The sequence below is a fragment of the Chrysemys picta genome, chromosome 9 (assembly GCF_011386835.1).
Source record: "Chrysemys picta bellii isolate R12L10 chromosome 9, ASM1138683v2, whole genome shotgun sequence".
Lineage (NCBI taxonomy): Eukaryota > Metazoa > Chordata > Testudines > Emydidae > Chrysemys > Chrysemys picta.
The window spans coordinates 78,760,268-78,782,508 of record NC_088799.1 but is presented as its reverse complement, the minus strand read 5'-3'; the positions used below and the strand labels follow the sequence as shown (position 1 = coordinate 78,782,508).

General features: G+C 52.9%; 1 protein-coding gene across 3 annotated transcripts in view; it reads right to left on the bottom strand.

Annotated features, from left to right (window-relative positions):
- Positions 1 to 21,982, bottom strand: part of LOC101951468 (phosphatidylinositol 3,4,5-trisphosphate 5-phosphatase 2-like) — a 30,881-nt gene extending 8,899 nt beyond the window's left edge. For 2 of the 3 annotated variants that reach the window (XM_008166517.4, XM_024103741.3), the window contains exons 1-16: positions 21,784 to 21,982; positions 20,319 to 20,928; positions 14,399 to 14,462; positions 13,033 to 13,171; positions 12,552 to 12,705; positions 11,943 to 12,083; positions 10,635 to 10,722; positions 8,569 to 8,655; positions 7,077 to 7,184; positions 6,405 to 6,519; positions 5,843 to 5,949; positions 3,154 to 3,256; positions 2,414 to 2,610; positions 1,313 to 1,430; positions 845 to 941; positions 109 to 247 (exon numbers count right to left, since the gene is read on the bottom strand). In XM_008166517.4, coding sequence (XP_008164739.1) covers positions 109 to 247; positions 845 to 941; positions 1,313 to 1,430; positions 2,414 to 2,610; positions 3,154 to 3,256; positions 5,843 to 5,949; positions 6,405 to 6,519; positions 7,077 to 7,184; positions 8,569 to 8,655; positions 10,635 to 10,722; positions 11,943 to 12,083; positions 12,552 to 12,705; positions 13,033 to 13,171; positions 14,399 to 14,462; positions 20,319 to 20,455 — 1,794 coding nt within the window. In that variant the 5' untranslated portion in view covers positions 20,456 to 20,928; positions 21,784 to 21,982. The remainder of the gene's footprint in view (positions 1 to 108; positions 248 to 844; positions 942 to 1,312; positions 1,431 to 2,413; positions 2,611 to 3,153; positions 3,257 to 5,842; positions 5,950 to 6,404; positions 6,520 to 7,076; positions 7,185 to 8,568; positions 8,656 to 10,634; positions 10,723 to 11,942; positions 12,084 to 12,551; positions 12,706 to 13,032; positions 13,172 to 14,398; positions 14,463 to 20,318; positions 20,929 to 21,783) is intronic. The other variant, XM_005284513.4, reaches the window with a different exon arrangement.
- Between the last annotated feature and the right edge of the window lie 259 nt (positions 21,983 to 22,241).

Sequence of the window (22,241 nt, the reverse complement as noted above, 5' to 3'; positions counted from 1 at the left end):
GGGACTGAGCTGCCTGCCCCAAGAGTGTTCCCATAGGTGGCCTATTCTCGAGAGCAGCTTTGTGGAGCTCAGCAGCAACCCTGGGCACAGATGGGACCAGTGTCCTACCTGGACCTCCATATCAAGGCGGTAATTGAGGTCTCCAAACCAGAAGAGGTGGGTGAAGCGCAGGGTGAGGTCAAAGCTGCTGAGTCTCTTGTCACCCAGGACCAGAGAGCGCAGAATGTCACTGTAGTTCTGGTTCCGCCTGCACCGGATGGGGGTGGCACAAGGCAGAGAAAATCAGGGAAATCCCCCAGGACTCCATTGCCCTGCAAATCCGCAGAACCCCACTTGCCTCCACAGATCCCACCCTGACCCCTACCTGCCTCCACAAATCCCCCCAGCATCCCATTGCCCCACAAATCAACCTGGGACCCATCTCACCCTGACACCTACCTGCCCCCACAAGGCCTCCTCTCCCTGTCCTCACCGATTCCCAGCCCCCACTTTCCAATTTGACAGTGATCAAAGTGACACTAACCCCAGCTCCTTCAAGCCAACACCTTGGCCTCTCCCCAGCCCTGCAGTAGGCTGGACAGAGTCCCAGCCCTGCACACATCTACCCCAGCCAGTTGGAAGAGAGCAGTCGTTGGGTGAGCATGTCCAGCCCAGTATCCAGGCTGTCTGGCCATGGCAGGGTGGCTGAGATGAAGGCTGACTGTGGCTGAGACAGAGGAAAGACCAGGAAGTGGCTAGTCAATGCAGGAGGTGATGCACTGGCTATGGGGCAGCTGTGCTGGCATCCCCAGCCCCCTGAGGGTCTCATGCAGGCACGGGGGTCAGGAAGCAGCCCGCCAATCACCTGTGTGTCTTCTCACTCCCCGAGGCCAGGTGGCAGTTCACAAAACCAAACGACGTCCCATTGAAAAGGAAGGAGACGCCCACAGCCCCTTTGTTACCTGAGGAAACACACCAGGCCCAGTCAGCCCTCAGCCCTGTGTGTTCCCCTTGCCGGGGGCTCATCACAGGACCTGGCTGTCCCCGTATGCTCTGATCCCCACTGGGACCTGAGACCTCCTCACCCCCTGGTATGGCGCCCAGAGCACTCCCCTATGCCCAAGATATAACCCACAGAGTACTCCCCAGCTCCCCTCCTCCTGATCCATATACAGACCCCAGACCATTCCTCTGCCCCTTCCCCAGATATGGCCCTGGAACATGTCCCTCCTCCCACCCCAACATGGCTCTTCAAGCACTCCCCTGCCCCCCAGTGTTCTCCCCTCCTCTCCTCCCACTCCAGCCCCCAGATGCCCTTCCCCTTCTGCTGTACCTAGTGTGTTTGCAATTCCTGTTTTCACACTTGACGTGTTCACATGGCTGATCCGGCATTCGTGCTCTGGTTTCACCAGCACCACAATCTTGATGCTCCAGAGGCACTGTAAGGCAACCTGCAATGAGATTGGGGAGGGAGTGAGGCCACCCCGAGCAAGAATAGGGGAATGAGACACTGTCCTCTTCTAGAAATCACACTGCAATAGGCAACCCTCCAGCAGCTGGGCCAGGTATCCCTGAAGTCTTGTGTACAAACACCCTCTCCCTGGGCCCAATGTCAGGTTTGGGTTTGCTGGGTCTGGCCTGGACAAGACTCCATTAGCTCCCTCCTGGGCTGTGGGCAAGACCTGCTTGAGCTCAGGCTGTGGGGAGATTTCTCAGGCCTGCTTCCCAGCTCTCTAGGCATGACCATGGCCATCCGTGCCACAAGGCCCTGGCTGCAGAGGCCACAGCCTGGAAAATGGCACCACACAGATGAGAGAACGTGTCCTGCCTAGGCAGGCACCAAGGAGGATGGCTAAGAGAGAATTCAATTCAACTGTAGAAATTACTCTCCCAATGCGGAGAGAGGGAGAGAGAACCCAGGGCCATGAGACAGAGAGAAGAGGACACAGGTGAGAGGATGATCTCGGCTTCCCCATCTTCCACTGGAAGCATCTGTGGGTCCCTGAACTGTTCTCCAATCCTTCAGCCAACAGGTGGAAAGGGGGATGGTGAAGGAAGCAGAAAGGTGGGGTCAAACAAGCCACCAAAGTGTCTGAGCACCAGGTCCCAACAACAGGCTTGGGGAAGGCATCTTTCCTGCTTGTCAAGGGCTCTGGTGGTGTGTTGGATCCCTCTGGCTTTATCTTAGGCAGTTGGTTATGGGTGTAACAGCCCAAGGACAATTTGTTGCTGAGCGATCTACTTCCAATAATAGTTGGATGAAGGTAAGTCTTTCCAATAGACTCTTAACTGAGTGAGTGCTGGCAGGCACCACTCCTTACAAAGCCAGAGAGGGCAGGTAAGGTAAGGAGAGTCAACAGGGACAGGGGATACTAGGGACGTAGGCACTATCCCTCCCTCAGCATTGCGTGAATGGGGTGGCCTGGGCCCATACCACTCGGAAATCTATGGACATCAAGGTCTTCAGAGAGGCTCGCAGAAACTCCACCCATTCGCGGTCCCCCAGCGAGTTCTCCTGGGTGCCAATAACATAGATGTCATGCGGGATGCCAGCTGTGGTCTCATCCTGAGTCCGTCCCAACCCCCTTGATGTCAGCCATGAAGCCATGGACCTGGGGGGTGGAGCGCTGCCTGGAGGGAAAGGAGAGATGGGATCAGATTGCTACATTTCATTTCCTCCCCACCCCTGCACCAACCCAAGCACATTGGTGGAATATCATGTCCATAAATTGGAACCACGCTGGATGAAGTGGGATTTGGTTACCTCTCATTCTGTGCCAGGACCTGGGGGGGTCTAATAGGTCCCCTGTCAAGGATGGAAAGTACCATGGCAGCTCTTGAGTCCAGCCAAAAGACAGCTTGTTTCTGAGGTTCGCTGACATGTCCCACCACCACTGACCATATATCAGCAGCTCTATTTACTCAGCAAAAATACAAGGTGCGGCAAGTGCAGCATGATATTGACCCACCATAGTGCAGACAAGCCCAGGTAAGGCCTGAGGGCGAGGGCTTCTCCAACCTTCTCACCTCACCAGGACTCAATAAGAATCTCAGAACTCCTGGGCATGGCTCCCTTTGGAAATCTGCAGAGATTTCAATTCCAGAACTATCCCTGGATTCACGACAAGAACCCGTGGTCACGCTGGAGGTCTCTGACCTGTCCTTACTCCTTACCCATGTTCCACGTCCCAACATACACAGAAATGAGGTCTGGCTCATCCAGGTTGGAATGCTGGATCTTCATGAGCTGCAGCAGTTGGCAAAAGGCCTCTCGCTTCTGCAAGAGAAGAACACGACTATCTGCTTGGGTCCTGACACAGAAGGCAGAGTTCAAGAGAACACGGCACCTAAGCTGAGCCACAGGCCTGTCCCCACAGAGCTGCAGACTGGTGGTGGCCAATGTTAACTACCAGTCTTCAGTGCAGGGCTCATCTGTATTACTCTGGAGCATCCCTAAAGCCTCATAGTGGTGGACAATCCTGCTTTTAGCTGTAACCCCCATGTCTAGTGATGATCAATGGATGTAATTGTCCTACGACCCACTTCTTAGAAGAAGAGCACAGGAGGAAGGGCCTCCAGGACCACAGTCAAGCTCACATGGGCATCATGGAAAGAGGCAATGAGAATAAAATTTGACAATGGTTGGGCTGTTGGTGTGGCAAGACCACTGTCAGTTGTGCTGACCAGTATTGTCTCATTGTGTCCTAGTTCTCCCCCATCTGTCTATCCGCATCCACCTGTCATCTCTTGTCTTAACTTAATGTGAACTCTTTGGCGCAGGGACTGTCTTTTCATGTTGTGTGGTACAGTGCCTAGTACACTGGGGTTCGGGCCCACTATAATAATAAACCTCAGCGATCCCAAATCTCTAGGCTCCTGCCAGCTAAGGAGTAGAGGGAGAGGAGGCCCCATGCTCCAGCAGAAAGCAATGGAGCACACTGCAGCCTCACAGGCCAAGCCTCCTTGCTGAATAGTTCAGAGTCTAGGGTTAGTCTGTGATTAGCTCTCTTCAGTGCACCTCCCAGCATAGTATCTAGGTGATGCATATAAGTGCCATGTTCATCAGCCACCTGTAAACACACAGGGCAAAGCAAACAAACAGGGATTCAGGATACTGGCCCCCTCTCTACTGGATACCAGTAAGCTAAGGGCCAGCTCTGCCAACTCACACCAGAGATGGAAACAGTGGTGCCTGAGAGGTCTCTCCCACACCAGCAGAGGGCAGTGTTGCACAGCCACATGAGCATCAGGCTCGGAAGATGGGCTGAAGCCCCTTGTTCCCCTCTCTGGTTTCATGTTCCCCTCTCTGGACGTTCCACCTCCTGGGTGCTGAGGGGAAGCCCTCACCCACCTTTTCAATGATCCCTTTGGGGGGAACAGAATACCCCCCATGTGTCACTCAAAGAGCTTGCTCTCAGGCCCCTGCGCTTTCCACGCCAACATTGCCTACATTAGGGTTACCATTCGTCCAGATTTACCCGGACATGTCCTCCTTTTTGTACTAAAAATAGCGTCCGGGGGGAATTTGTAAAACACTCAAAATGTCCGGGATTTCCCCCCTCCCCCGGCAGAGCAGAGCGAGCGGCTGGGAGGGCTGCAGGAAAGTCCCGGGCTGGACTCCGGAGCAGCTGTAGAGGAGTCGGATCCGCCCTGCATTCTGAGCAAGTGTCTCAGCACAAAGTGCAGCCCTCCCCTTTTGCAACTGGGAGCGGTTTCTGCCATGCAGCGTAGCAAAACGGGAGCGAGAGCACTTTGTGCTGATACAAGGGCAGCTCTCCCCTGCAGCCCGGTCCGGGCCAGGGACCGGGTTTTGTTGTGCAGGGCCAGGGACCGGGTTTTGTTGTGCTGGGGAGCTCAGCCACGTGTCCGGCTCGCACAGAGCCCAACACCCTGTTCTGAGCAGCAGGGTAAGGGGGCCAGGGGGCAGGAGAAGGGGCAGGGAGGTTCTGGAGGGGGCAGTCAAGAAACGGGGGGGGGCTTTTTGGGGGGAGTGGAGAAAGTTTTGGGCAGTCAGGGTACAGGTAGGGGGTAGGGTCCTGGGGGGCAATTGGGGAGGTCTTAGGAGGGGGCAGTTAGGGGACAAGGAACAGGGAGGCTTAGGTAGGGGGTGGGGTTCTGGAGGGCAGTTAGGAGCAGGGGTCCCAGGAGGGGGCAGTCAGGGGACAAGGAGCGGGGTGGGGGGCTGAGAGTTCTGGGGGGGGAGCTGTCAGGGGGCAGGAGTGGGGAGAGGGATCGGAGCAGTCAGGGGACAGGGAGCAGAGGGGTTTAGATGGGTTGGGAGTTCTGGGGGGGGCTGTCAGGGGGCAGGAGTGCGGAGAGGGATCGGAGCAGTCAGGGGACAGGGAGCAGAGGGGTTTAGATGGGTTGGGAGTTCTGGGGGGGCTGTCAGGGGGTGGGGAGTGGTTGGATGGGGTGTGGGAGTCCCAGGGGTCTGTCTGGGGGTGGGGGTGTGGATAAGGGTTGGGGCAGTCAGGGGACAAGAGGCAGGGAGGCTTAGATAGGGAGTGGAGTCCTGGGGGGCAGTTAGGGGCAGGGGTCCCAGGAGGGGGCAGTCAGGGGACAAGGAACGGGGGGAGGATTGGGGGTTCTGGGGGGGCGGGAAGTGGGAGGGGCTAGGGCGGGGCTCCTCCCGTCCTCTTTTTTGCTTGCTGAAATATGGTAACCCTAGCCTACATACAGCAGAGCATAAGTGGGTTTCCTACCAGGCAATTCTCAGAGGCCAGGCAGAGAGAGCCTGGATGCCAGCCCACAAACAGGGCTAGTCTGCACCGGGGGCAAATACAGCCCTGTGGTCTGAGGCCTGGCCCTAGTCTTTTGCTGCAGTGAAGCTGGCGGGAGCCCAGACCTTGGGAGGATCCCTTACCCGTGCGTTCTGGAAGATGAAGTCCCTGGTCAGGCTTCTGTGCTGGTCTCTGTCATACACTAGCCTCACTTTGCTCTGCATGCTCTGGTATTTAATCAGCTGCAAGACTGAAGACAGCCACACCAGCAACAGTGAGACACAGAACGGCACAACCCCCAAAAGCACGGCCAATACACCCCTAAGGAAGGGCACTGCTGCTGCCTCTCAGCATGACACAGAGGGGTGTGGATACGGCTGCCCCTCACTCCCCCAGGATGTCACGCTGCAGGAAGGCAGCCAGCACTGAGCTCACCAAGCGGGGCTCCTGTGTGCATCCAGTAGGATCTGGCTTATCCCTCCCGTCCTTGGGATAACTGTTCAGCAGATTACCCTGGGTGAAGGAGCCCATCGGCCTGGCTTCAGCCAGGAAGCCTAGTGGTGGTCATGTTCCATTTGTGCACCACAGAGTATTCTTGACCTCTCACTGCTGCTTCTCCCAGGGGTCTACTTCAACAATGGGCCAATTACTCAACAACCTTCCAAGGCCTACTCCAAGTCAATGGACTGAAGGGGTTTCCCCTACTTTTGTCCTGAGAGATGGTCTCCTCTGGAGAGCTGCAGCCCCTCTTTGTGATGGCCATTGTCCCAGACTCCACGTCCACTGTCAGGGAGGCCCTCTGTGTTTTGCCCACTTTCACCTGCAGCACAAGGAACTAGGTTATTGAGGCAGGTGCAACTAAGTTGGGTGCAACTGAGGGCAGGAGCAGGGAATGTATGCCCCTTTATCTCTGTATCTCCCTGGCGCATACAATTGGGCCGGGGGCTACCCCTCTCCTGGAGGGGCACTGCTCGCATGGCACCCCGCTGAGCTCACTAGGCAGGTGCTGTAGCTGCATGGAGGCTGGCTTCCTCCACACCCTGTGTCTGAACCCCAATTTATTGTGGCAGGTATAAACCAGCTCTTCTCATGCTAGCTCCCGCTGTCCATTGGAGAATAGGAGAAGGGCAGCCCCACAGACTTCCTGCCCCTCCCCCCAGATTGGCTTTCTCATCTGTCTGAAGGGGAAATCACACCCCATGTTGACTCTCCTACAATCCCACTGCCCAGCTGGCCCACAAGCTGCAGGCCCCACATTATGTAGGGCCCAAGCTAATCATACCCACTCTAGTCTCTGCCTGTGCTGGGAAAGGCCCCATCAAAGCCCCTGAAGGGAGCAGTGCAGTGAAGCTCGCCACACCTAAGCACCTCTCTTACCTCAAAGTTCTGCACAGCCATGGGCTTGGCAGCAGGGGGGTGCGCCACAGCCACACTGGGAAGAGCCAGTTTGTGCTTGGTCACTGTCTCCTGCAGTGTCTTCAGCACCTACAGAGAAGGAGTCAGAGACAGGCAGGTGTTGAGAGACACAAACAGAGAGACCAGCTGTACAAGGGAGGGGGTTCAAATCCAGCTGCCTTTCCAGCAGGCGAACTAGGGTCTAGTGGGAGCAGGAGATTCTAACATGTTGCTGACTGCAGGGCATGGATGGGGCTTCCTGCTAAGCACAACAAGTGACAGGGGGAACTTTGGAATTGGGTCCTGATGAGGTACCACATGCTGTTTTCTCTGTGTCTGCACAGATTAAAGTGAAGGCAACACCATCTACTAGTCAGAGGGGAAGACTGGAGCCCTGGGTTCTGTTTCTGGCCCTGCCACTGACTTGCTTGCAATCAGTCACCTCCCCTTTTGGAGCCTGAATTTACCCATCAGCTATTGGCACTATCTGGCATGTATTGACTAGGCAGTGCTGGAGCCATCAATGTGAAGAACCCAGGCAACAGTCAGCAGAATGTGCTCCCTCCCGCCCAGCGCTCCAATCACCCAGGGAGGGGACAAGGTGAACAGCTCATGTTTGAGAGAGCCATACACAGACTCTGTCAGCTTCGCCATGGAGGCATCCAGAGCAATGGCTTGGCTACAAATCACAATGCCCTGCTCTAGGAAGGAAGCAATGACACAGATCTGTCCCTCATGGCTGTCCCGCAGGAGTGGCAATGTCACACTGCTTGTGATAGAAACCTCAGGGATCTCAGCAAAAGTGAGCAGGAATTGGGAACCAGGTGACCCAGTGGGCCAGCACAAAGAGCATGGAGACCCAGAGGCAGAGGTTGGTTTGTGAAAGTGTTAAATTGGTAATGTGTGTTGTGAGTAAGGTGGAGGAGGCTGATTGGCTAGAACCTGTTAGGGGTGGGACTAAGGAACTATAAAGCATGCTCCAGGGGGAAGGAATTCCCTTTCCTCCAATTTAATGAGAGGCCTGTGCCCTTCCTGAAGGGGTCTCTAATGTCTGGGAGCTCAACCTCATAGAAACTTGCTCTGTCTGGGAGTTTTAATTTATCCTGGGAGTTTGCTCAAGTTTAAGGAGCTTATTCTAGTCTGGAGAGCTAGGGGACATTAGTAAAGGTTGCAATTAGTAGCTCTTCTACCCTTCATGGGGGAATTTATAAAGGGGTATTTCTTCAAAGGTTTTTGCTATAATTCTTGTAATTTAAGTTGACTTCTTCTAGGATCTTAAATTCTAAACCTGCCTATATTTAATGGAATTCTAACTTCTGCTTTCTTTGCCTTCTTTTTGTAGCTTAATCCATGGTAAATGCACTGTTCATGTGCCATGGCTGCAGTGTGGCAAACTTGTACCCCTGGCCTTCTTTGCAGAGGAATGGTCCCAAGCCCTAGCGATGTGTGCTGAGATTACAAACCCACTAGGCACCTTTTTCTCTAGAGAGGAGAGCAGGTGGTTGACAGTGGAGATCTTGCTGAGGAGCAGTTCAAGGTCTGGATCGCTGGCCAAGAGACCCTGAACAGAAAGAGAGACAAATTCTGATACCTGGTGCTCTTAAAGCAGCAATGACAGATTAAACTGTAGTGGACATGTCCAGAAACCTTGGTGAGTTTCCAGGGTCACTTCAGTACCTATGGAGATTAGAGCTGCATGAATAACTGTTTTTCTCCCCCCAAGTTTGGTAGCTAAACTGAAAAATCTGGAAAAAATCATTGAGTCCAAACTGATTTTTTTTTTCTTATTAAAACACAAAAACATGTTGCTTGGGTCAAACAAAGCATTTTGGAGGTTGATGTGAATTGAGATTTTTTTTTAAACTATTTTGACATTTCTGAAACTTTTAATTTTAGGTATTCTCAGCCTAAACTATTTGCTGAATTTCTGAATAGTTTTGGTGCCCCACAAATGCATTTTTCAGAAAATTTACTATTTGCCAAACTAAAAAAAAAAAAGGCTCTCTAATGTAGGGTGACCAGACAGCAAGTGTGAAAAATTGGGATGGGGTGAGGGGTAATAGGCTATATAGGAAAAAGCCCCAAATATTGGGACTGTCCCTATAAAATCGGGACATCTGGTCACCCTACGCTAATGGTTATTAACTACACTTTGGGTCACTAGCAAGGAGTTGGGAAGGTCTGGAGACACTTCTCTATGGAACTAAAACATGCACACACAGTTTAGCACAATTAGCACCTTTGTGCATAGGTCTGTGCAGGGAGTTGCGGAGCAGGACTGAGGCGCACAGGCAGAGCAGTGAGGGCAGGATGGGGCTGGAACAGCATGGGGGGCTTTGGCTCAGGACACAGGTCTCCACCCCCAGGCAGATCTTAGAATCATAGAATATTAGGGCTGGAAGAGACCTCAGGAGGCCATCTGGTCCAACCCCCTGCTCAAAGCAGGACCAACACCACCTAAATCATCCCAGCCAGGGCTTTGTCAAGCTGGGCTTTAAAAACCTCTAAGGATGGAGATTCCACCACCTTCCTAGATAACCCATTCCAGTGCTTCACCACCCTCCTAGTGAAATAGTGTTTCCTAATATCCAACCTAGACCTCCCGCACTGCAACTTGAGAGCATTGCTTCTTTGTTCTGTCATCTGCCACCACTGAGAACAGCCTAGCTCCATCCTCTTTGGACCCCCATTCAGGTAGTTGAAGGCTGCTATCAAATCCCCCCTCACTCTTCTCTTCTGCAGACTAAATAACCCGAGTTCCCTCAGCCTTTCCTCATAAGTCATGTGCCCCAGCCCCCTAATCATTTTCGTTGCCCTCCACTGGACTCTCTCCAATTTGTCCACATCCCTTCTGTACTGGGGGGGACCAAAACTGGATACAATACTCCAGGTGTGGCCTCACCAGTGCCGAATAGAGGGGAATAATCACTTCCCTTGATCTGCTGGCAATGCTCCTACTAATACAGCCCAATATGCCATTGGCCTTCTTGGCAACAAGGGGGCACTGCTGACCCATATCCAGCTTCTCATTCACTGTAATCCCCAGGTCCTTTTCTGCAGAACTGCTGCTTAGCCAGTCGGTCCCCAGCCTGTAGCCGTGCATGGGATTCTTCCTTCCTAAGTGCAGGACTCTGCACTTGTCCTTGTTAAACCTCATCAACATGCTCTGGGTCAGTCCAGCTGAGGTGTCCCAGACCAGATCCCTGACCTGCCCCATCACTGAAGTATTCTTCCTCTCCCAGGTCCCTGCATTGCAATTTCCAACCTTCACTGTAGCATCTAGCCTGCTGCATCTGAACTCCCTCTGGATTTGAGCTTTAGCACTTGGTTCATGAACATAGGCAGCTGGCTCGGCCTCGCTCCAGGAAAGGAGCATGGTGCCCTCTATGGGTGCAGATATGCAGGAAACCCAAACCCGAACAATGAAATCCCCCATGACCAACTTCCCCCTCCAGGCCAGGCTCAGATGCAGAGACGTGCTGTCGCCTACCATGAGGCTCCCTGCCCTGGGCCAGCACTTCGGGGAAGGGGAGGGCTCACCTGCTCTCTTACGGGGCTCCGAGGGGAAGCTGGAGGGTCAAACACTTTGGCCAGAGTCTCTAAACCAGCCAGCGTGAAGTCAATCTCACTGCAGAGAGAAGAGCACTGAGTGGGGAAGCTCTGTGTGGTCCGAGGAGCCGTTCACCAGGACACCCCTGCTGGTCCTATCCCAGGTCCTGATAAGCCACCAATCACATCCATTCAGAGAAGCCGGGCTGGGGGCAGCAATCCTACATCAGGCCCCTCTGTCTTACTGGTGGGGACTGCCATCAGGTGGTGCCACCTGACACCTCAGTGCCAGGAGCAGGTCCTTCCCACCAGAGAGTGCAGCAAACCAGAGACACTTTCAGTGCCGGAGGAGTCTAAGCAGGGCTGGGCCTAAGACTTCACAAAGCTCAGGGGGGGTTGGTATCAGGCCCCTCCCAGAGTCCCAACAGGGACAGTAACTGCCTAAGAAGCCCCATCACAGTGCCCTGCAGCTGACTCAAAATGAGGAGGTTGCTGAGGGCTGGATTACAGACGTGCCCTTTCCTGGTTTGCAGGGCTCAGGGAAGTGGTGCAGGAGGCTAGTTCAGCAGCCTCAGGCCGGTAATGTCTGAGCTGGAACCCCTGCTGCCCTGAGCCTTCCAGTCTCCAGAGGTGGCTGAGGCCTGGCTGCGGCATCTTGCCAGGGCCTCCAGATTTAAAGCCTTGTTGCAGGGGGACTCGGCTCTGCGAAGTGGGCGTGCTTTGCAGTTACTTGCTAACACAGCTGCTGTTTAGGCACTTGAATCTGAAGGATGCAGCCACTGAGGGGGAGTGGGAAAGGGGCTGTAATTAGGGCTGAGACCAAGCAAAGGGAACAGCATGAGACCTTTGGGGTAGGGATTTCTCGGCTTGTGGATGAGCTCAGCGAACCACACTCCCCCAGCACCCACACAAGAAGAAATGCACACATTTCTCACTGGCTGCAGGACACAGAGCCAAACTAAAAGGGCAAAGCAGCAGGTGCCATCTGTACCCAGCATATACGAGACCCCCTAGGGGAAGGTATTCAAAGCAGCAGATGCCAATTTTACCCAGCAGAGAACAGCCTGCCAGCGTTTAAAGTAGCAGACAGCATCTGTACCCAGCACAGATGAGATGCCCAGAGGAAGGACTGAGAGGGCCGGATATGAGACAGATGTCCTGTCTCTAGAGAAACCTGACGTCCTGTCTCTAGAGAACAGACAGGAAAGAACAACCCAGCCCTGGGACCTCATGGGGCTTTTCTGCCTCAGACTAGGATGAGTCTATCCCCAGCCCACTTCCTTTCCCTCCACTGCTCACCTGTGCAGCCCACGGCAGGCGGTCACTAAGGCTGTGCTCAGGTGTTTCAGCTGCAGGTTTCCATTCCTCAGGGCCTCCAGGTCAAGCTGTAAGTGGTGGCTGAGGTACTCGGCCATGAATCCCATGAAATCGCTGGCCGGGCTGCAACAGGTGGGGATGTGTGAGCGTGTGAGTGAATTTCTTATTGAGAGCCCCAGCTACCTGCCCCAGGTTGTGCTGATGCAGGTACTGCCGCTGGCACCACGATGGGGAAAGTCAGCGGATATTGCAGACCTCAGGGAAAAGACAGGGCTGGCTGCCAGTGACCCCGAGCTCTCCAATCTCACTCTCACCATGTGAGGTTGGGTGAGAAGGGGTGTTCTAGTGCCACCTGTGGGCAAAGGCAGGTGCTAGAGGTACAGCTCCCACTGTGTCCTTTAATCGAGCTGTCCAATTCCCCCCCTCACTGCTGTGGCCTCGCCCTTCCCAATGGGACAGTTTCCACTCTCCAGAGCAGGAAGGGAAGCTCTCCTCACACGTGCACTGGTAACTCTCTCCAGCAGCCTCTGGACGTCCCAAAATATAGGGCTTGCTACCTGCTCTGTGAGGTGTGGAAGTGCCAGGCAGTACCTGCTGTGAACCTGCTCCTGCAGCCTCAGCTGCAGCTGCTGAGATATCTGGGCCTTGTTTGGCTGAGCGGTAACCCACCCACTGGTGCTGCCCGCGATGTTCCCACTGTGAGGCACCAAGCTTGGAGGGTGGCTGGCTCTGCCATCTTCACCATCTGCAAACACAAAGGCACAGCATCTTAAGAGAGAGAAGTAACCAGTTTCTCCTCCCCCAAGCCCACCCCTGATCTCCCCATTGTGTCCAGCATCCTTGCTGGGTCAAGGAGGTGTGGGGTGAGTGGAATGTTACACCCCATTTAAGCCATGACCCCCAGGCACAATTAGGTGCTGGGGAGACTATAATTCACTCTCTTGGGGAGCTGAATGGCCGATCTGCACCCTCCACATCCCCCATTTCCTTTCCTTTCCTAGCCCATGGCTTCATCCAGCCCCCCAAATGCTCCCTTCACCACACACGCACCCCCCAGTCCCTCCAGACTCACCAGAGTCCTCATCCACTGGCTCTCTTGCTCTGTTCACAGGGTAGAGCAGTGGGATCACCAGGCCATTGTTGGGCTGCTGGTAGGCCCCTATTAGATCAGTCAGGGTGCGGAAGCATTTGGCTTGGATGCCCTGGATGGTCTAAGGGAAGAAGAAGAATGGCTGTTGCTCTGGCACGTCCCACCCCAGACTCTGGATACCCACGGCATCCTGCAGCCAGCCCAGGAAGGATTCGAAACATACAATATTTCTCTGTTACATGCAGCTAATGAGCCTGACTTGGCTCACTGCCTGGCACTTCCACTTCCGTTCCCGTCCCAAGGAACTTACACTCCACAAGACCCAGGGGAGCTGGGGAGGGCGCTCACTTAGAACATTAAACAGCCTTAGATTTCTCTCCTCTGCCCTGACATCGTGCCGGGGAGGGAGGGAGTTTGCCTAATGTGGGTTATTGTTCATGGGCATCCGTCTTTAGGAGAGATTTGAGTGAGGAGAGGATGGGGGCCCTGGGACAGGGAGATCATTCCACACACAAGGGGACAACCTGGCAGCCATTAGACAGATGGGAATGGGAGGAAGACCCAAAGAGGCAGGGAGGCTGGTGCCACTGGCACAAATAAGGGGAGAAGTGGGGACATGCTAAGAGCCAAGGTCTGATCTGAGTGGGTGGAACCGTGCAGGGCTATAAAAGGGAACACCTCTGGGATGGGATGTGATCACTGTTTTCTGAGAGCTGTCACCCAATCCCACACAGCAGTTTAGGACAGGAAGTGAACAAAAATCCTGTATCCAGCAGAAACTGAAGATGGGTCAGAAAGGAAATGGGGAGGAGTAGATGTCTCTCTAGAGCCACCCCAGTTATGACAGTAACGTCTAATGCAGGCATGCAACATCAGCATGGAGCGGCCAGCGAGCTGCATTCCCAGGCTGTTGCTGAGCGCAAGGCCGTACCAGAGATGAGTCTGAGGCTGTGACGCACTGCGTCTGTGCAAAGGAAACACATCCTGTGGGTTCTGAGCACTGCAGGTTCTTACGCTGAAAGGAAACCACAGTGCTAGCTTGTGGCTCCCAGCAGGAAGGGAGGCACATATACCCCCTAGTCCCATCCCCAGATGCTGCCAGTGCTGTGTCCCTCCCGTTTGCACCTGCAGAGTAGAGGGTGAAGGCAGGGCCCTTCCACATCTGCTTCCTGTGCAAACCCCAAATCACGCAGCCAACAGGGGATCTCCACACCTAGAGGCCATGGAGAGAGGTGCCTTAAATATACCCGAAGGAGAGAGATTCAAGGGACAGCAATACTAGTGACTGGGCATCTCTGCTATAGCTGCCTCCTTCCCACCTGCAGCCAGTGGACCCCACTCCACCCACCTGCACAGATAGCAGCCCCTCCTCATCGGGCAGGATCCTATAGGTGTGCACGTGTCTCTGGAACCTAGGAGGAAACAGAACAAGGTATCAACACCAGATTTCCACCCTTGTAGGTCTAACAGTCAGGTGGGGCCAGTGATGGTCGGAGGAGCCTTTAGCCTATTAGGAAGGCAGGGAGGGATCACAGCAGCACCCATGAGCTCAGCTATATCTGGATGAATCTGGAAACCAGTTGTTCTCAGGGAAATGAGGGACAATAATACTCCCATTCTCCCAGCTTCTGTCTTGTCTGGGGAGCTTGTAATCTCCCTGAGGCAGGGACTGTCTCTCACCATGTGTTTGTGAGTGCAGTCCCTACCCAACGGGGCCACAACACAAATACATCATAAGTTTCTCTCCCATTTGGGAGCAGCAGTCAACGATCCCCAGCACTGTGATAAAGGGCCCAATTGGCTCTCAGAGCATTACCCATAATTAGTACCTGGGACAAAGGGGGCAGAGAAATTAAGCTTCTAACCTTGGAAATAAAAATATCACCATAGGCCCTAAGCTGTAGTAATGCCCCCAACCCAGGCCACACAACAGGGAACCCCATTGATGGACGGATGCCCTGCCCCCATTGAAGCCTGAAGCTAACTTGTCACATGGATAAACATCCTTGTTTGGCCAAAGAACCCCCTACAAGGCCATTGCAGCTGGATACTGGTTCTGACTCAAGCCCTCACTCCTGGTGTGTGAGGGAGGGTTTGAGTGACACATGTCCCTCCCTCCTTCTCAAGTGACAGGCCAAGTACAAAAGGACTTTATGGGCAAAGTTTTCAGGAGAGGCCACTGATTACAGATGCTTCCAATTCTGGGTCTCAGCTGAAGTACAGTGGGCCTGATTTTTCAGAGGCGCTGAGTCCCTGCAGCTCCATTTGGCATCAGCAGAAGCTGTAGATGCTCATGCACAAGCTGTCTCAATTTGGGTATCCAAAATCTGAGCCACCTAAAATTAGCTGCCATTGTTGAAAATAACGAGGAGTCCTTGTGGCACCTTAGAGACTAACAAATTTATTTGGACATAAGCTTTTGTGGGCTAGAACCCACTTCATCAGATGCATGGAGTGGAAAATACAGGAGCAGGTATATATATACACAGGACATGAAAAGATGGGAGTTGCCTTACCAAGTGGGGTGTCAGTCTAACGTGACAATTCAATTAACAGTAGAATACCAAGGGATGAAAAATCACTTTTGTAGTGGTAATGAGGGTGGCCCATTTCAAACAGTTGACAAGAAGGTGTGAGTAACAGTAAGTGTGAGTAACAGTAGTAAGCTCTAAGATACAACCGCATTTGCTCCAATCCTTCAGACAGAGACAAGAGACAGAGACACCTACAGCAATAGTTCTCAAAGTTTTGTACTGGTGACCCCTTTCACATAAGAAGTCTCTGAGTGAAACCCCCCCTTATAAATTAAAAACACTTTTTTATATATTTAACACCATTATAAATGTTGGATGCAAAGCAGGGTTTGGGTTGGAGGCTAACAGCTAGGGTGACCAGACAGCAAGTGTGAAAAATCGGGACGGGAGTGGGGGGTAAAGGACCCTATATAAGAAAAAGACCCAAAAATCGGGACTGTCCCTATAAAATCGGGACATCTGATCACCCTACTGACAGCTCACAACCCCCCATGTAATAACCTTGTGACCCCCTGAGGGGTCCCGACTCCCAGTTTGAGAACCCCTGACCTACAGGATCTCTATCAAGCTTTCTTAAAACTACTATACCCACCTGGTGAAGTGAAGAAACAGATTGACAGAGCCAGAAGGGACCCAAAAGTCATCTACTACAGGACAGGCCCAACAAAGAAAGTAACAGAATGTCACTAGCCGTCATCTACAGCCCCCAACTAAAACCTCTCCAGTGCATCATCAAAGATCTACAATCTATCTGGAAGGATGATCCCTTACTCTCACAGACCTTGGGAGACAGGCCAGTCCTCACTTACAGACAGCCCCCAACCTGAAGCAAATACTCACCAGCAACTACACACCACACAATAAAAACACTAACCCAGGAACCAAACCCTGCAACAAACCTTTGTGCCAACTCTGTCCACATATCTATTCAAGGGACACCGTCATAGGACCTAACCACATCAGCCACACCATCAGGGGCTCATTGACCTGCGCATCTACCAATGTGATATATGCCATCATATGCTAGCAATGCCCTTCTGCCATGTACATTGGCTAAACCGGACAGTCTCTACGCAAAAGAATAAATGGACACAAATCTGACATCAGGAATTACAGCGTTCAAAAAACAGAGGGAGGGGCTTCAATCTCCCTGGACACTCAATAACAGACTTAAAAGTGGCAATTCTTCAACAAAAAAACTTCAAAAACAGACTCCAATGTGAAACTGCAGACCTAGAATTAATTTGCAAACCGGACACCATCAAATTAGGCCTGAATAAAGACTGGGAGTAGATGGGTCATTACAAAACTTAATTTGACCATACTAATTTCCCCCTACTGTTACTCACACCTTCTTGTCAACTGTTTGAAATGGGCCACCCTCATTACCACTATAAAAGTGATTTTTTCCTCCCTTGGTATTCTACTGTTAATTGAATTTAGGGTGACCAGGCAGCAAGTGTGAAAAATCGGGACAGGGTGTGGGGGGTAATAGGAGACTATATAAGAAAAAGATCCAAAAATCAGGACTGTCCCTATAAAATTGGGACATCTGGTCACCCTAATTGAATTGTCTCGTTAGACTGACCCCCTACTTGGTAAGGCAACTCCCATCTTTTCATGTCCTGTGTATATATATACCTGCTACTGTATTTTCCACTCCGTGCATCTGATGAAGTGGGTTCTAGCCCACAAAAGCTTATGTCCAAATAAATTTGTTAGTCTCTATGGTGCCACAAGGACTCCTCGTTGTTTTTGCTGATACAGACTAACACGGCTACCACTCTGATTGTTGAAAATGTGGTTCTGGACATGTCGGGGGCAGGGCTAAGCACCCCTATGACAGCCAGGCCAGAGGCAGCAGACAGTGACCCATGTTGTTTTGCTGAAGAGCCGGACTTCCTGCAGCTCATGTGGCCACTCCTGTTCAAGTGTGAATTAAACTGCCTACAAAAGGACAGCCTAGGCCTGGGCTAGTGAGAGGACATCCTTCTCTGGGAGCCCAAACACCCCACAGATACTCAGAGCCAAGGCAAGGGCTTTGGAGAGAAAAAGTGCTTAGCAGTATCTAAGCCCCTGCAAGTTCGGGGGGTCTGGGCAGCTCATTGGTTAAATCCCCAGCATGCACTGCGCCTCCCACACTCCTCAGGACCATGTGTTTGTAATTTGTACCATGCTCTGGGCCAGGAAAATCATCGGAAATGGAACGGCATCCTTCCAAGACTCTTAAAGGAACAGCATCTTATTCCTGCAGCACCCTGACTACTAGCTGAGCTTTCAGTGAGTTATGCAGACGTGTGACTTGGCTGGGAGTCGGGATCATTGTGGCAGCTCAGTCACTGACAGCACAAAGGGACTCCTGCCCACTCAGATCACACCCAGCAATCAATCTCCAGCCAAAGGCTTTAAACCATGTTTAGGTAAATCTGATATAATGTTGTCCTCAGGAATACGAGCAATTGGACAGCACTGGCTAGCCAAATGCAGTGCAGAGCCCTGCTACTACATTCTGATCCAGAGTTGCCGCACCCCTGGCTAGTCCAGCCCTGAGCTCCCACACAGATCTGCCAATGCACTCAGCCCTGACCTACCTAGTCCCTGCTACTCCAGTCCTTGCACACATGGACAGCTTGCTCTGTCTGCTAGTGCAAATTTTAAATTGTGGTTACGATCAGAAATGCGACTGTATAAAAATGGCTCCTCCTTACTCACCAGATCTGAGCACCATGCATGTCAGAGTCAGATCTGCTGACTTCAGGGACAAATTGGTTTTCACAGTCTTTTACTCCTGTAAAGCCTACAGGAGCCAGTGTAGCTAGAATAGAGGGAGCTGGCTCAGTGGTAGCTCCTGCATCACCCACACAATTCTTAATTAACTAGCCAATTGCAGAACCTTATTGCTGGTAAGCCAGAAAGAGCCCAGCCCAGCGCAATTCTCCAATCCCAGGGGAGTTTGCAGCGCTGGCTGCTAGAAAAAAAACGACAGCTTTTCACTTCCAAACGGAGCTAGTTTGATCTGCAATTAAGATACAATGAACATGGGATTCCACATTTGCCATTTGTATACAGGCATGTTTAGAGCAGAATGCCACTTTAGATTTCAGGGCACCAGTAGGGTCTGGGTACCAGGGATCACCTAGCACAGAGTGAATAGAGGGATTACTAGTACGTGGAGCATAGGCGGAATAGGCTGCCCCCATCAAAACTCCACTCTGAGTTACCTGCACATAGTGTCCTCATCAGGGACCTGTCCTTTTTGTGCAGTGCCACGCATGGGTGAGGACTTAGCAAACGCATTCCCATGCCAGGGATGGACATTTAAAGGATCTCTGTGCCCTGGAATCTAAAGAGTTAACTGTGTGCTCTGGCTGCTGCTGAGTTTTGGGGTGACTTTGTTTTTACAGAGAGGGGATTGCATCCGCCTGGGTGACTCACTCCCTCACTCACAGCACTAGCAGGGTCCTGCAGTCTCGCACAGTGCGTAGTGGCTCCACTGGACACCCACATCAGAGACAGACGCTGCTAGGACGAATGGGGACACAGTTGGGGCAGGCTCTCTGGAGTCTAAGGACCTGATTCTGCTCCTCCTTACACTGATGAATTGAACATGGTGTGAATGGAGAATCACACCCGAGACTCACTGCCTCCGCAGCCACATTTCACAGATCCTGTTCTCAGAGCAGGGCTGCTGGCTTACAAACCAGGCAAAGCCACTTGCACTTCAGGCCCCTTTAGAAACAGGATTTTCCCTTGCATGGGGAAGGGCCGGTGGTGATAGGTATATCTCATTTGCCCACTTCTCAGAAAAGAGGGTTCCCAGGCTACATAGCTCCCAGTGTAGCCAGGACTGTCTTACAGTCAGGCTGTGTAGTTACTTCCACTAGAAAGACTCATGCTTATTCCATTGATACAGCTGCACTGTGATCTAGGGGTTGGAGCATGGGTTAGGAACCAGGGACTCCAGGGGGCTAAACCTAACTCAGCCACTGTCTCACTTTGTGCCCTTGGCCAAGTCATTTCACCTCACTGTGCCTAGTTTCCTCATCTGGGGATACAATCCTTACCCACTTGGTTAATGTCTGCGCAGGGCTTTGAAGGCTATCAGCGCTCAGCAATATTATTAGTCACTTCCACGATGAGCAGCCTGGAGACACCATAGCCAGATTCTTACAGCAATGTGTGAGTGTGTGTGCATGTTTACACCATAGGATCAGGTGGCCCATGGTTAGAAAAGGGCATCTCTTTGTCATTATTCCCTATTGACCTCTCCAAGAATGATCCAAGGAGTCTTAGCGCACCATCAGAGACAAAAGGGGGGAGGGATAGCTCAGTGGTTTGAGCATTGGCCTGCTAAACCCAGGGTTGTGAGTTCAATCCTTGCGGGGGCCACTTGGGGATCAGGGGCAAAATCAGTAGTTGGTCCTGCTCGTGAAGGCAGGGGGCTGGACTCGATGACCTTTCAAGGTCCCTTCTAGTTCTAGGAGATGGGATATCTCCATTAATTTAAAAGGGATTAAAAAGGCTGGCATCAGCCTGAGGTGCAGAGAGATATCTCCAGGAACCATTCACCCAGGTTCAGCCTGCTTCTCACCCTGGGTCTGGGCACTGGGGATTTGGGCCTCAGGGTCAAAGCCTTTTGGCAGAACAAGCAGGTTTGTAAGTGACAGGTGTCAGAACCTGAAAAAGGAAAAGGGACAGAGAGAGACAAAGATGAGAAGTCAGATGGGCACTTACAGCAGGCAAAGGGCGTACGCCCCAGACACGGACTCGCTGTCTCGCACCAGGAAGCACCCATCCTTCCCAGCTTTGGCCAACAAATCCTCAGCCACAACACGACTGATGTCCCGGTGATACCAACTTGCTGCTGTCATTCTCTGCACCAGTTGGGCATGGACCAAAGTTGTCCCCAAAGGCAAGTCCACCCTAGGGATCCTGCTGCCACAGAAGCTCTGGGATCAGCACCTGCTGTCAGTGATCAGGCCAGACTAATGGGGTCCAAGCCAGAGGGTTCAGTACAGAGGCAGTAAGAGCTGTTGAGGCGAGAAGGGCTCCCAGCCCTTGGATAAATTAGGGGCTGAAGATCAGAACACAGCTGTGCCAGCTTCAAATCTGCATGTCCCGCATGTGGTCTCTGATTCATCTGTTCCACCCATTAGGGGACACTGCCTTGGATCTGCACGACCATGCAAACCGAGCCAGGCGGAACCCCCACGAACATTTAACTTGGTCCAAGCAGAGCCAAATGGGGCTGAAGTTTGCTGAGGAGAGTTGGTCGTCCAGAAAGCTGGTACACTCTTCATCTCAAATCATTCCGATGGGCCTGCCAGATAGGAGAGGGAACGAGCTGGGGAAGGTAAAGACAAAGGGGCCAGTTAGCAATCGCACTTCTGCCGCAGCGACTTCCAGTAACCGTCTACCCCAGGGAGCTGCCAGGCCCCTGCCTGATCTTCGGTTAGGGGCCTATGGTGCCCGTGAGAGCCTGAACAATCTCTGCAGCAGTGAATGTGACCCTATCACAGGATGACAAAGAGACCCATTCTGTACAGGAGTCCAATAAAAGCAATCTCCCTTTAATAGGGATGCTTAGAAGGGGGAGCTGAGTTGCAGCCCGGGATTCCCTGGGACTGTCCTGGGGAGCAGGATCTGTGCTACAGTCAGAAGGGGAGGGAGTTCCCTCAGACTGACTGGTCCCATGGCAAAGGGTCTCCATGCTGGGATTCCCTGGGGTCTGTCCAGAGAGCAGCCTAAGGACAGGGCCCATTCACTTCATTAGCCAGAACACACCCAGGCAAACTCCAAACAGGGATTTTATGACCTCTTCACACATGTGCCCCATCCAGAGCTTGGGCCATTTCTCCGGAGCACACGAAGCCTGTCCCCTGTGCCTGCGGGGCTCTCAGTCACTCCCTGGGGCAACTTAGTCCTGTGCACTCCGGAAAGCCGACTGAGCCCCGCTAGCTGCTGGTAGCTGTGCTGCGTGCTAAATGTCCACTTGATGATTTCAGTTTCCCCCCGAGCCCATGTCTCCCGACTGCACCAGGCATTCACCCCAGCCTGCTGCAGCTCCCTGCGGGACCCCTAGCTGCTGCACCAAAGCCGGACACATCCCAGACTAAGCTTGGATGCTTAGCCCAGGCCCCCACAGTCCTCCCCTCAGGAACACCCAGGCCCAGGAAAACTTTCTCCCGTGGCTCTTTACCAATGTCCCGTGGAGCAGGAAAAACAGCATCACCCTGCTTGCTGGATGGGTCCTCCGTCCTTCACCTGGCTATAGCTGGGCCTGGCTCCTCTCCGCACAGTCTGGTTCTCTCGCTTGTGCTCCTCTTCCTTCTTCTCACCACTTTTCTCTCCTCCGAGGCTGTCAGGACCAGCCTCCTCCTTCCCCCTCCCCCAGGTTCAGTCACTCTGCAGCAGGCGCAGCGGCAGCCGCTCTGCTAGAGGAAGCCAGTATTAGTCATGTGGGTGCAGTACTCACATGCTGCCTCCATTCTCACAGCTCCAGTGGCTCAGGATGCAGCCCTGTTTGCAAGGCAGCCCCAGCCCTGTGGGGAGAGGCAGCCAGAGAGCCCCTCGGGGGGCCAGCTGCTGAGTCCTGGCAGTGTCTTAGCCTTTGCTTCACAGAATCCTCGGGGTCAGCAATGGAAACGGGCACGGCCC